Below are 13,952 nucleotides of genomic sequence, written 5' to 3'. Positions count from 1 at the left end.
CCTTCTCTTCCATCCTGTTACCATCTATAGTTAAAAGCAACAATTTTTATCAGTATGGCTGAGTTGCAAATTTGCAGCATCATCACCACCACCACCAGCAGATAAAATTTAAGGATTGAACTACTACTGTATTTTCCAACTTGAACTTCAACTTGGGACTCAAAGAAAATAATTGATAAACTCCAGTTCCTTATAAGTTGCAAACAAGAATAAAGCCATAAAAAAGATCAAAACTCCGGGACTAGTAGTGCCTATTTTGCCTTCTTGTTCAAATGGTAATGTCAGTTGACGATGGTGCCATCTTTCTGTGTTGCTTGTAAATTCATGTTTGTGTTGATACCATAAGAAGGTTAGAAAACCAAATTCACTTTCCGATCGACTATCCTGCTTGCCTGGCACCCTCCCCCTCCCCAACACAATTACAAAGAAAGAGTCCCTGTAAGTTTTGGGGCTTCATATAGATACTTGCCTTGATCTCCATAAGGACTGTTGATGAGGTTTTGTTAACAAGGATGACATATCATTTTACCTTACTTGAATCTGAATCCCATATTTATCCCTTTTAGATCCATTGAATTCCAGTAACTCTTCCCAGAGAGCCTGCCCTGTTATTCATCATCTATAGATTCTATACTATCCAATGACCTCTTAATGGTTGCATTTAGTACTCTCTTATTACTCTCTTATTTTCTCTTCAGTTCTCACCCATTTCAATTTTTATAGAAAGGACTTCTTTAGTCGATCTTGATTAATAGTTTCTGAAAATAGCACATTTCACTAAGACTCTTCGATCCTAATCCTCAGTGCATTTGATATGGATATATAATTGAAGTCCCTACTTTTATTAATTCTTGCTCCATCAAGTTTGTAGAAATCTTCCCACTATCCATAGTAACTTTATTTCGGATAAAGATGATCCTATACCTTAAAAATTAAGTGTCATTTAGCTTTAACACTTTTTGGTTTACCCCCTACATTCATCCTATACCCTTTATTGTATAGATATACCATAAGAATAAGAAGATTCCCTCTCCAGGCTGCAGGGACTTTTTTTGTTCTATATCATTTTGTGCAGAAAAGAGAGAAAGTGCAATGATTGATGCCTTGCAACATCATTTGGGAAGACCATAGTAGTCCACATGTTAGAAATCTAAAATGTATGACTCAGAGGCTTACACATCCCTCCAAGAATTGTTCATCCTCAACAAAGGATAAGGAAAGGGAAAGAATCAAGATTGTCCACAAGTTAGTGAAAGAAGATGAACCTTACCCATTTGAAGACTTGATCTCATCTATTGCCCTTTTCTGCTACTTGCTTGGGAAACCGTCTAGGTTTCTTCTCCCAGGGTTCGGGAGGGTGGGAGACTGGGCCAAATGGGAGGGGGACCTCTCTGTTTTTACTGGTGGGCCCCACCCCCCTTCTTCAGTCTTCATTTAATTTTGATTCCAAGTCTGAATTCAGAAACCATCAACAACCTTAAAAATTGAAGGAGAAAGTTTCTCTTCACCTAAAGTAAAGATATTCTCTGTCAATCTATGGTCAAAATCTTTTCCTCTATTGTACAAAGTTCCAAAACTGTTCTTTGAGTGTCCACATAATCCCACAAATAGGTGAAAGGATTCTTGGTTCACTCACCATTGGTAGGTAAAGGAATGCTTGGTTCAAATAGCATTTCATATGCAGGTTTGTAGGGTCTCTCTCTCTCTCTCTCATGTGTGTATATGTGGTGTGTCTGAATTTTTGCACTTGAATAGGAATGGTTTGTCATATGAGATGGCTCTTTTAAAGAAATAGACCTATGAACTACCAGGCATGTCTTCTTTACTACTTGTTACTGTCTCTGAGATGCCAAATTATTCAATTATATGTCCATATTCATTTCCTTCATGCGCTACTCTCTTTTTTTGGTGCATTGCACTTTATAATGCAAGGTGGGTTTTAATACACACAAACAAATACACGTTTGGACAAAATACACAAAGACAGAAGGTGGGTCCTTCATTATATACTCTCACATGGGAAGCCTATGGAGCTGGCCCATATGAACCAAATCATAAGCCACTTTTTGGATAGAGTGATGGCTGTGGAAGTCATAGAAACACCAAGACACTGTCCAATGTTTCACTATCAACCTCTCTTGAGGGATCCTACATTATTTCTCCAATTTTGGGGCCAACCCATTAAAGTGTCATTAGCCCATTCTAGGGTTGATGGATAACTATAGGTACACTGTATGAAGCAAGATGTTTCCACCGATCTCAAAAAGTCAATTTCTAACATTAGTTTGATTTTTCAAGTCATTGTTCTCAATTCCATTGTCTTCTCTTTCAGTTTTCCCAAAACCCAAAGGGATTGGCTGAGTTGGGTCGACCAAAATCAGGATCAATCTCGCCCAATTCAGATTGCAATTGGGCGGTTTGATCCCAATTTTTTTAAACCATGGTTTTCCTTTTCCCCTTTTTTTGGGTGTTAGAAGCTGGAAGAGTTTAATTTTGGTCTTGACTGACTGAGAAATTAATTATGTAAATTAAAAGGGTTTTTAATATGAGAGCAAATTTGTAAACAAGAATTGCAATAAAGGTGATGAGAGAGTAGTGGATGCAGTGGCAACCCTAAAACAAGTTACTGATAAGTTGTTCCATGGAGATAGAAGGCAAATGGTGCAGGCATTGAGGACTAAAATTGGCAATAATGCTGCTTATGTTGGAGATAAGGTGGCCAAATGAACGAGGATAATGTTAGTTTTTTTAGATAAAGACTGTATTTGATAGTTTCCATCCAATTAATTCCACCATTCATGACAGACAAAACACATGGGGACAAAGTCAAAGCTGTATTTGATTAATGAGTCACCACCGCTAAAGGGTCTGTATCAATGGTATCAGAATAGTTGATTTTCTGTTTCAATCGATATATGAAAGGGGTGACTTAATATCAAAATGAAACTGTTAGGAAAGAACTACCGTTAATCAAATATCTAGGGCAGAGTAAAACCTCTTAAAAATGGTTATCTGATTCAAAATTATGGATGTTAATTCGAAAACCTAATGATGTGTTATGATCTCAAATTAGCCACATAAAAAGCTAATCCTACGTCGGTCCTTGAGAAAATTGGTGGGGGGCTGATATGAAATTGGGTAATGGGTTCCCTCACCTTACAAGCTGGCTTTTCGAGTTAAATTCTCTTGAGGTTCGAATTGACCTCACAATGGCTTTCACCTTCTTTCTTTTTTTGGGTCTAATCGAACCCTACTTTCACTAGCAAGATTAATCGGAAAACCAAATTAATCATATTGTGAGTGACTCCAAAGGTGCTGCCAAGGTGGTGATTCAAACATAAGTAATATACTTCCAGAAGTGCTTTACCTAGAACAATTCATCATTGGACCAACCCGTTGAGGTTACAGCTCCCTTCATCCTTCACTCCACTCTAAGCAATGGAACCCAGGTAGATCATGCCATGGCTCTCAATGCTTTTCCTCTTTTTATCTTTTCCATGGGTGAAATTTCACTCTTCAGTTGATTATCACAAAAATGTTTTTCGAAAATAGAAACTCAGAGAAGCACTCTTAGGACAGAAACACAACCCAAATCTTTAATGGAGTTTGATCTTATCAGCTCATGGTGAATAATAATTAGGTTGATTGACAATGACTATAGAGTCATTGATGGTTTAAGATGAATACGACGCCACCATCATATATGGGTCAGAAGGTTAAATCTCATCTGATTACGCTTGTCTTCTTTCTTTGTGTTCTGATTGCAATCTTTTAAGTGCCACTCCCATATCCGAAGAATCCAAAGACCCTTCATAGCTTCATGGGCTATCTCAAAACTAAAGTGGGACCTTATCCATGTTGCTGATACTCTCTAAAGATAATAGATTATATGATTATTTTTAAGTTAATTTAGATAGATAACATAAAGATAAGGTATCAATTTTGTTAAAGTGTTTAGTCCATATTGATTGTGAGTGGAAAGTTCTATTTCCTCATATATCTATGAATATCTCCTCAGCTACTTGGTTGTAACCTGGACAGCAACGAAATTATTTCTGCAAAATGGATGCACGATCTAGATTAAGACTTTAAAACCAAAAGCCATAGATATTAGAAGTAAGATTCATTAATTACATAAAATATATATATAAAAAGGAGAAGGTTTACATTTTTTTTTTTTTTTTTTGGGTAAGGAGAAGGTTCACTAAGACACTTAAGAGTGGGGAGGAATCTATATGGTACCTCAATAGAGTTGTAAAAAACAATATCATCCATACAGGGCTCACATGGGTTATGATGGAGAGAAAGAGAGAGTGTATGGGCCCCACAAATCATTATGGGAAAGGAAGCATGATAGAATTTACAATTAGGGAATCATGGCGATATTTTTCTCCCAATTGAAAATTGCATCCTGGCAGGGAACTCAATCCCTTACAAAATATGAAAAAAAAAATAATAATAAATAAACTTAGAAGGCAATGTAGCCTCTACACCTAGACAAAAAGAGGGGCAAAATGACCACCCCACCCCCATGAAAAATGAAAATCCAGCCATTGTTTATGTTTCTACATGTGCTCCCAAGACCACACAACATTGTAAAGAACCCTCTCCCAAAAAATTTATGTAAGTTACAAAATCATGATTACAAACTTTTCCATTGTCCATTATAAACATTTCACTTCCTCTCCCTTTCCTCTACTTGAAACCAGCAAAACTTATGGAAACAAGGGTAAAACAGGAAATGAAATTTGGAAGAATGAAAATGAGATTTTATTTTATGGGATCTTAAATGTATTTATTCTCCCTCAATTCCCTCTCCTCTTGTACCTCAACTGGCGATTGCTATTTGCCCTCTTTCTTCTTAAAGAGGTTTTTTTCTAGCATCCATTCCAATTTCCTTACCCTCGTAGCATAAAACCTTGAGAATCAGGAAGTAGATTGCAAAGAAGACAGAGCTATTCACAATCCATTTTAAACCCATAATCTATTTTGAGAATGAATTCCAAAGGTTATCAGTGGGGCATCATGTATCAGTATTTACCAAGGCACTAATGAGCCAAATACGGGTTTTGCTGATGGCCTTCCATATTAATTCTGTTGGTGTAATGAGAAAGAACAGACAAGTGATTTTTCTATGGACTAAAACAGAGGTTCCCACAACCACTGTAAGGGAAGATTTTGAAGACTTATTTTGATAAATTTGTATAGCTACTTTTCCCCCTTTTTTTTTTTTTTCATGGGAAAGTAAGAGGAAAGCAAGACTTAATTTCTAGGTCTTGACTACAACATTCCATAAGCTAACTAAATGACACCTTCTTAGAGTTTGTATAGGTCGATAGAAAATTATAAAATGTCAACAATGTTGTAGTCAAGACCTAGAAATTTCCATGAAGTTCACCTGGGGTTGAAGGAATAGTACTCTAAACTCTCATGTAACAGTCTGTGGCGTTACCCTTGGCTTGCAGTTATTGTTTCAATGAAGGGCCTGAGTATGTTGATCACCTTTTCATAAGCAATGGCTGACTTGGCAAAAATGATCTAGAATATGTTGGCCACTGTATCTGGTTTTGGCTTGATTGATAATGAATCCTGAATACAGAGGTGATTTAACTGGGGTGGTAGATTCAAAAACTCAAAAGTGAAGCATTCTTTTGCTGTGGTAAGGATTTCAAACTCAGAATCAGGGTCAAATCGGTCCCCTAAAGCACTAGAATCAACTGCTCAGGAACATCCAGAATCAGGATCAGCCACTGCCGATCCTAACTCTGATTTTTTGAAATAGTTCTTTATGTATAGTCTAGAATGAAAGAAACCATTTGGTCTATAAAGTACTTGTTGCCAAGAGTGTAGCTAACAATGCCTGAGGAGAAACCTTAAGTAGGCAAAGTTGTATAAAAAGAGATTAATGAAGCTTTACCAACCTACCAAAATACAGACTTATCAACATGACTTGATGGAGACCGCAGGCATAATGTCATCGGAAGAAACAAAGCACCAAAGCAATTCATTCAAGAACTTTGCAATGACCTAGAGATGAATTGGTACATTCCATTTCAGCAGCCACAAAGCCCATTTCATTTAGCAAACAGGCCCTGTGAGAAAAGGGATCAAAAGTCGAATTGAATTACATTACATGGTGGAAACTATTTTACACAAAATTGGGCACACGGGTTAGTACTTAGTAGTAGCAAGGAGGCCAGAATCAGAGGTGAAGCTTCAAATGTGTCAAACGTTCATTGACGACCGGATCCTGTTCTTTCGAATCCCATCTCCCACACTCTTCATTTTCCAAACAGAGACTGCCTCATTTGAAAACTTTGTTGGAGGTGTAACAGACATCACTAAGAGCTTTCTATAATAAAGGAAAATTGTGAATCAGTCTACCTCCTTTGAACTCTTGGCTACCTGCCCTCCAAGAGTATTAAGAAGCCCATCAGGTAAAGCTGGAAATTTCATTTTTTTACTTTTATTTTCTCTCTTTTTCTTTTCTTTTCATTTTATTTTTTAAAAAAACTCATGAATCATGAGAGCCTTGGACCATCAATGAAATACGCTTAGCATTTTCTGCACGAAGGCTCTCTCCTTTAAACCCGATCTGGAAATTGAAATCATATTCAGAAGTAGAAATCCTTACTGCCAAAAAACCAGAAACTGCACACAAGGAAACAGAATGAGTACCTCGCTTTGGCTACTACTATCGGAAGAGAACCACCGTAATAGCACTCCAAGATGTACAACAGCAGGTATCAACTTGAAAAGTAATGGGGTAGTCACCTGCAAATGATTAGGTAAGTGATCTGCACCTTGGATCATGAAAAATATAACCCAACTGCAATGACAGCTCCAGAATAGAGAACAATCACAAAACACCAGTAAGGAACTGCCTCATTGACAGTACCAGCCCCTTTTATCATGGCTGATCATCTATGCTCCACAATGAAAATTTTCCAATCTTGAGATATTTCCCAAGAATTTTAGAAGTTCTCAAGCCCAAAACCATGGATAGTGTATGCTTTGTGTTTATATGCATATTCCCAAGTCCCTCCACACACAATTGGGTGTATGCGTGCATATGTGTGCACTCTTGTGCCTACTTCCACAATCTTTCTGTAAGCATTTGAATTACCGAAGGAAGGGTATAGATACTGCCACTGCTTCAGCAGCATATCTGATTGAACAAGTGACAGAGTATTCAGATTTCAGAATAGCAATTCCAAACTGAACAACTGACCAAAAAGACTTCAGAAGAATGGCTACAAAGCAATTATAGAAATAGGCACGTGTGCCATGTCCAAAATTATGTAACATCCAGAAGAATGTAACAAGGATATACTCTCATCAGTCATTTTGAAGAATACCATCTTCAAGGTAAAACTCATTAGTGTAGACTTAGACCGGTGACATGCCCCACTGCAATAAATGCCTAAGAAAGGGTCAGTGATAAAACCTTCTTTCCCCTTGTTGCACCATAAAAACACAAATGGGCACATTCACTTAGCCTGTGTTTGGTAGCCAAGAGAAGAAAAGAAAGGAAGCGAAAAAGTACAAAAAAAGTATTTTTTTCTTAGTTTAAGAAATTCTCTTTGTGGTTGGCATGTCTTCAACCAAGAAAAGATTCTTTTTTTGAATTTCAAAATTCACCTTGGCAATGGTGAAGTTTTGTTTTGCTGCCAAAAAAATAATCTTGCCAAAAACACAAGAAAACAAAAGAAAATACAAAAACTTTTCTTTTCTTTTCTTTTCTTTTAATGGTAGCCAAACATACATACTTTTATATTTTCTTCCCATTTCATTTCTTTTCTATTCTTTTCTAGATTCTTTTTTCTTCTCTTTTCTATTCTTCTCTTGGCTACCAAGCACAGCCTTAGCAATGTGGACCAGCACATCCTGGGAGTCTATATCATGATTAAAGGCTTCCCAGGACAGACACAAAATCAACACTGCATCAGTTAAAACATGATTAAGAAAGGGGCTACATACCAGACTAAGAGCTGTTGTACCAAGCAGCAGCAGATATAGCTTACCCTGCAAAATGATTTAACTTATAATGCATACATCCAATTGAGTAGAGCACTTATTAAATAGAAACCACAGCACTTAAACCTATCAATTTATGCATGAATTCATTAGATATGCATAAAAACATTTTAATTGCATCATACCATATGAAGCCAACCTGGTTTCTATCATATTTATGCAGTTCATGACAATGAAAACGAAGTTTATTATTATTTGATCCCATATGCTCATGAATTTTACTTCTTGCTTTACATTTACATAGGTAACAATAGCACACGCACCATACCAATACATATGTTACACAGATTAACAGACTGAACAAACATGGTCAGGATCACTAGTTTTCAATGAGCACCCCACACCCGAATTTGATACCACATGTCACTTTTTTGCGTCAATTATGTGTAATTGGAGAGAGAGAGAGAGAGAGAGAGAGAGAGAGAGAGAGCAACCTCCACCAAATGAAGATTAGAAGCACGACTAAGAAGAACAAAAGCGAATTCCCCAATCTGAGCCAGAGACATGCCAACCTACAGAGACATGAGAACCTGAAATCTGAGATCCTTTGTCCAAGGCAATATGGATCATGGGAAGCCAAGAAATTATAAAATATGTAGTTAAAATTTTACGAGGAGTGAGGTCTTGTTGCCATAGCCAAATCCCTTGACAACCACTGCAATCACAAATGTTTTTATTACGATCACCAATATAACAGATGCCAGTAAAATATCCACATGGTTCCAAAGGAAATGGACATGAATCAGCATTCCAATGCTGGCAAGGAAAAGGGCAGCAAAGAAGTTGCGAATTGGTTCAACCTGTGAAAAAGAATGCAGCAGGTATTAGTGCACATCTCATCCCAATTCAACATGTAAGTCAGAGTTCTCAGCTAAAAGTAACTAAATATTCACGTAGATAATCTACAGTAGAACATACAGCAGCAAAAAAAATTGTCTAAATTCCCAAAAAAATAGAAGAGAGAAATCAACCTTAATACCATAGGAATAATAAGTTCATTAGCTTGGTCACCCACTTACACAAGTTAAAAACTATGATCAATTTTTGGTATTAAGTTGGCTATCTACTTGGGAGGTTCAGAGAGCTTTGACTTCCTATACTTTTGGCTTTGTATTCTCAATGAACGGAAGGGCATTTGTTATATTGGCTTCTCAATCAATTGCAATTCTGCACTTAATCGAGACCAGACAAAATTTCATGTGTTCTCTTTCCACCTGCTGTCTTGTTTTTTGTCAGGTCTCATGTCCCTGAAGGGCTTTTTGTAGGGGATTTTTCCACATATTGGGGATCGTACCATCAATTCTTCTTATATGAAGAAATTCCTTCATCTACAATATACCTAAATGCATCAGTCATCTTGGTACTTACTATCTGAATGAAATGCCCCCCATTCATCCATCATGTAGGATACTTTCCACTAATTAAGAGCATTACTATATTCATGAAGACAATAGCATTTAAGATTGAAATAAAAGAAGAGTGTTACTACAACTTGAAGCAAAGGCACATGAATTTATATAAAAATTGCCTCTTCAACCACCCTGCAGAAAGTACATAACTGCAGCAAACACCCTACCTTCTACACAAACAAATGAAAGTAGGATACCAAAAAAACCTCAAAATTATGATAGATATGAACAGAAACTTACATCAGTAAAAGTCACATCAGGCATCTCCACTACTTTTAATTATAAAACAAAAAGGAAATGGTCTTACTTGTTCAAGTGTATGCTGTGCAAGATCAGTTGTTGATATCATCACACCAGCAGCAAAGGAACCGAGTTCAAGACTTAGACCAAGTTTGTCACTGCACTGAAATGGTAAACAACATGCATCTCAGAAATTTATTTCACATTAATAACAAACTGATCCCTCAAATCCATGAAGGTAACAAGCTGTAAAAACTTGAGAAGGGGATACAGTTTCATGAAAGAATCCTAGCTCACAGAAGAATGATATAGGCAACAAATCCTATTTGAACAGGTTTCTTCACCCATTAATCATATATTAATCTATGCATTCACAGACATGAACTCATGATCAATTCAGCAGTTTAAAAAAAAATCCAGTCCTGCAGTCCAGACCCACCACACTTCCCAGTCCTACCTTGGTCAAACAATTACACCACACCTACAGCATACCAACAGAAAATGCTGATTTTACATCACTTGGCTATTTCCACTCACCCCACTTCAACCAAACGGTAAGGGACAGATGAAAATGGGGGCAAGAGGATCACATCTTAAAACAAAAGAAATTCCAAAGAGCGGGAAAAACCAGTGCCTTGAAAATACAAAATAAGGATGCAGACAAGGGGCAAAAATGAAGACAAAGTAAATGAGTATAGCAAGACTAAAGGAGGAAATGCAGATACTGGTCCAAGTACTAAGAAGTAGCACACTTACCCAAGCAACCAGTAAACAAAATGCAACTGAAGCCAATTGATAGAGTTCATTTGTCTGCCCATGAAATAATGGTCAAAACCATGTCAAGACGTTAAATATAACATCAAACAGCAAGTTGGCATCACAGGAAATCATACATATATATATATATATATAGATAGATAGATAGATAGATAGATATATAGAGAGAGAGCATTTAGTTCCACAATTAACCCCAGAAATTCGTACCTGCGATGATAGGCTTATCATCAGCTTAAGAAACCAGGGTAGACAAGTACGAGATAATATCGACAAGATTGCCAGAAATGTAATCAAGAGAAACAACCTGGTCAAAAGAAGGATACGTTTTAATAAACATTTTTTTGTCAATTGTCACAGAATAATGTCACACTAAAATATCTCAAGTCAGGAAATTCAGATTCCACAAAATATTGCAAGTACTGGACAGCATATTGTAAGTACTAATTAAATCCACAAAAAATAAGCAGAAAAATGTCACCTCTTTCTCACACACACGCTCAGAAAAATTGTAATCTACAAGGGAAAGAAAAACATGTTCCTCAACATAAGAAAAAGAAAAATAATAACCACAAGACCATTGAACAGTAGCCAACTCAAATCCAATCTAAAAATAGTTCTGTACGTGAGACCAGAATGAAACAAACATATACAGCCAATGAGAAAAATATGTATTGAGGATTCATGTTTAGATCAGCTTGAGTAAAGGTTATACACTTTTATGCATGGTGCCAACCTAATACTAACATATGAGAAAAAACATCCACCCATAAAGGAGTCGGTTCCCAACCTTTCCTCCCCCCGCCCAAAAAAAAAAAGAAAGAAAGGGTCAGAAACAGCATCATCAAAGCATCAACCCCACAAGATCCAACAAACAAGAGCCCCATTGAGCTTGATAAGAAAGAAGAATCAGTCCAATCACCACGCTGGAAGAGGTGAATAACAGTGTGATGGAAAGTTCCCCCTTCAAGCACTAGGGAAACCACCTTATCATTTCAGAAAAAATGGTCATAATGTGTACTGAAATATCCAAATCATGGAATTATCCCAAAAGATTTTTTCATTCAACAAGGGCTTTCAAAAACCAATATTTCCCAAGGAAACAGAGGAGAACATGGTTTTCAATTAAGGGACATTCAAACAAGAAATTAAAACATGGAAAAGTCAAAAACTGCCAAAAAAAAAAAAAATACAGATGTACAGCTACATCATCTCCTCACAAAAATTAACATAGAACAATTGTTCTCTTTCAAACACAGTAAAGGCTGACTCATATTCACTGCGTTGTGGAAGGAAATAAAGTATAATTATGGGACATTTGCACAAGATGGAGGTTAGTCCCTTCATGGTATTTCAACTGTCTTGGACCAAGGATGTCATTAATTGAGCGACAAAATATTACACAGAAGGAATGAGAGGAATAAAGAGATTTTTTTTTTACTCACGACTTAGTCATGGACATTACTCCTTGAAGAATCCCAGAAGTACCACCCAAAACTGGAAGCAACGCAAATAGCAGACCCACAGCACAATCCTGCTGATAAAGAAAGCTTAGAACCTATGCATGGCATAATTTATATATGTTTGGTCTCATGGACATCAACAAATACAACTAAGTTGTATGATCCAGATAACTAACTATTAAAAACGAAGTAGTTTGAAGCCCAATGATTATCAATGATTTAAAGGGATGTCCAGGATGCCATCCAAGACATTTGAGACGCCCAACAGTTGTCCTGGCCATTACATGTTTATTTCTGTGATGGGTTCAAGACACTCGGGATGCCTGGTGGTTCACAAATTGTCCCAATGCCAAAAACAAATTTTCTAGACATTGGTTAGAATATCTTGGAAAACTCTAAATGTGACCCCATTTGGTGATATGAAGACTTCTGACTGCTTGGCATATACCATATGTGGATGGTTGTGGGCGGCTCCTGAAAGAGGAGCCTACAAAATTCTCACTGGTAAAATTCCAGCTGAAGGCAGCACCACAAAGAGGTTAAAAAGTGACTGAATTTCATAAAGTTAAAAAAATGGCACTTCACAGAAAGGGAAATCTAGGGGCAATTCTGTAACTTTGAATCACTTCTATCTCCCTTTTGTGGCACTTCCCCTTGTTTGGGGCTGAAGCTTGACCATAGATGTGCGTGTGATTTGTAGAGTGGACCCATGCACGTCTGCCATATGGTAAGTGGTGACAAGCCTAAATGTCAACATCCATATGACACCTACAAGGACTTCTAAGGAATGAATTCCACTGGAAGATTTGGATAAGTAGTTCAATACCTGCAGAATGAGGATGCCTATTGTGACTTGACCATGAAGGGCATTGATACTATTTCTTTCCATCAAAAATTTCAAAACCTGCATGCCAAATAAGATATCAGATGTTTCTTGAATTAGTTACATACCCTATATATCAAGATCACTACACATCACGTAACTGAGTCAGTCCTACTCTGTTGAATTAGTTAATATGTCTTCAAAGACACTATCCCTTAGCCCTAGCTTACTTTCCAATGCAACTGGATGCTAACGGGGTGTCAATTCAAGCAACACACTAACCTTACCTGTTTCTAGCTATTTGGTGAAAAATACAGCACATCAATTCCAGGTAAGGCCCTAGCACAAGGTCGAAAAAGTGAGTTTGAGGATCGCGGTCACATGATTTGGCCAAAGGTTTTAGTGTTGGCTATGGACCTACCACAAACGTCTGATGGGCTTGGGAGCTGCAGTGCAAAAGCTCTCTAATATATGTACAAGAGAAACAACAAATGCCAAATACCTAGTTAGTACTTTAATGGTAATATGCCCTCAGACAAAAGTTAAGCCATGCCAGTGCTCTTGCACTGCTATTCCCAACCATAAACAAAGGACGGTTGCATCAGGTTAGCAGCCTGCATTAAACCTTTGGTCAAATCATTTGAACATGAGTCAATAAAAATTTTAGCACACTTCGCGCAGGTGGGTGTGCACAGACACCCAATACCATGTTCTAGATTTGAAATTCAGAGGACAGATCACGTTGACCACCGAGAAAAACCTACCTAAATCAAGAGAGTTTGATGCTTCAAACATTAAAGTGATAAATTGTCAAAAAAAATTGCATCCTTTCCACTGAATTACAACTTCTTATAAATGGGAACCCACTACATTGTTGCGTGCTATTTCAGTCAGAGTGGTGCATTTCTGCCATTTAGTCAGAGAGAATTTCAATCCAGAAGAATATGAAAAAGACTTATGTGGCACTGAATAGATATGGAACAAGAAATCATTTTACTAAAGGGAATCTGAATCACCACTAACTACATGATTTGAGTCATACAAGAAAACAGAGAAGGGTACCCTGATATATCTCATTTTTTATATAACGTGTGCAATTATATAATAATAATACATTTGAGGATCTCTGTAGCCACTCATACACCAGTAAGGTGAAGAGAGATGGTAAAGAGATACGAGGAACAACGCCGGGGGGGGGGGGGGGGG

At 37.2% G+C, this 13,952-nt stretch overlaps 1 protein-coding gene across 4 annotated transcripts in view; it reads right to left on the bottom strand.

The window, feature by feature from the left end:
• Positions 1-5,980: 5,980 nt before the first annotated feature.
• LOC122066282 (K(+) efflux antiporter 4) overlaps positions 5,981-13,952 on the bottom strand; it is an 18,870-nt gene continuing 10,898 nt past the window's right edge. For 2 of the 4 annotated variants that reach the window (XM_042630102.1, XM_042630124.1), the window contains 10 exons: positions 12,750-12,827; positions 11,906-11,994; positions 10,671-10,767; positions 10,443-10,496; positions 9,754-9,849; positions 8,649-8,837; positions 8,472-8,549; positions 7,981-8,025; positions 6,679-6,774; positions 5,981-6,595 (listed from right to left, as the gene is read on the bottom strand). In XM_042630102.1, coding sequence (XP_042486036.1) covers positions 6,515-6,595; positions 6,679-6,774; positions 7,981-8,025; positions 8,472-8,549; positions 8,649-8,837; positions 9,754-9,849; positions 10,443-10,496; positions 10,671-10,767; positions 11,906-11,994; positions 12,750-12,827 — 903 coding nt within the window. In that variant the 3' untranslated portion in view covers positions 5,981-6,514. The remainder of the gene's footprint in view (positions 6,596-6,678; positions 6,775-7,980; positions 8,026-8,471; positions 8,550-8,648; positions 8,838-9,753; positions 9,850-10,442; positions 10,497-10,670; positions 10,768-11,905; positions 11,995-12,749; positions 12,828-13,952) is intronic. The other 2 variants (XM_042630116.1, XM_042630108.1) reach the window with 2 other exon arrangements.

This window comes from Macadamia integrifolia, chromosome 2 (assembly GCF_013358625.1).
Source record: "Macadamia integrifolia cultivar HAES 741 chromosome 2, SCU_Mint_v3, whole genome shotgun sequence".
NCBI classification, from domain to species: Eukaryota; Viridiplantae; Streptophyta; class Magnoliopsida; order Proteales; family Proteaceae; genus Macadamia; species Macadamia integrifolia.
The sequence above is the reverse complement of the archived record's forward strand: the minus strand, read 5'-3'. Positions and strand labels throughout refer to the sequence as shown.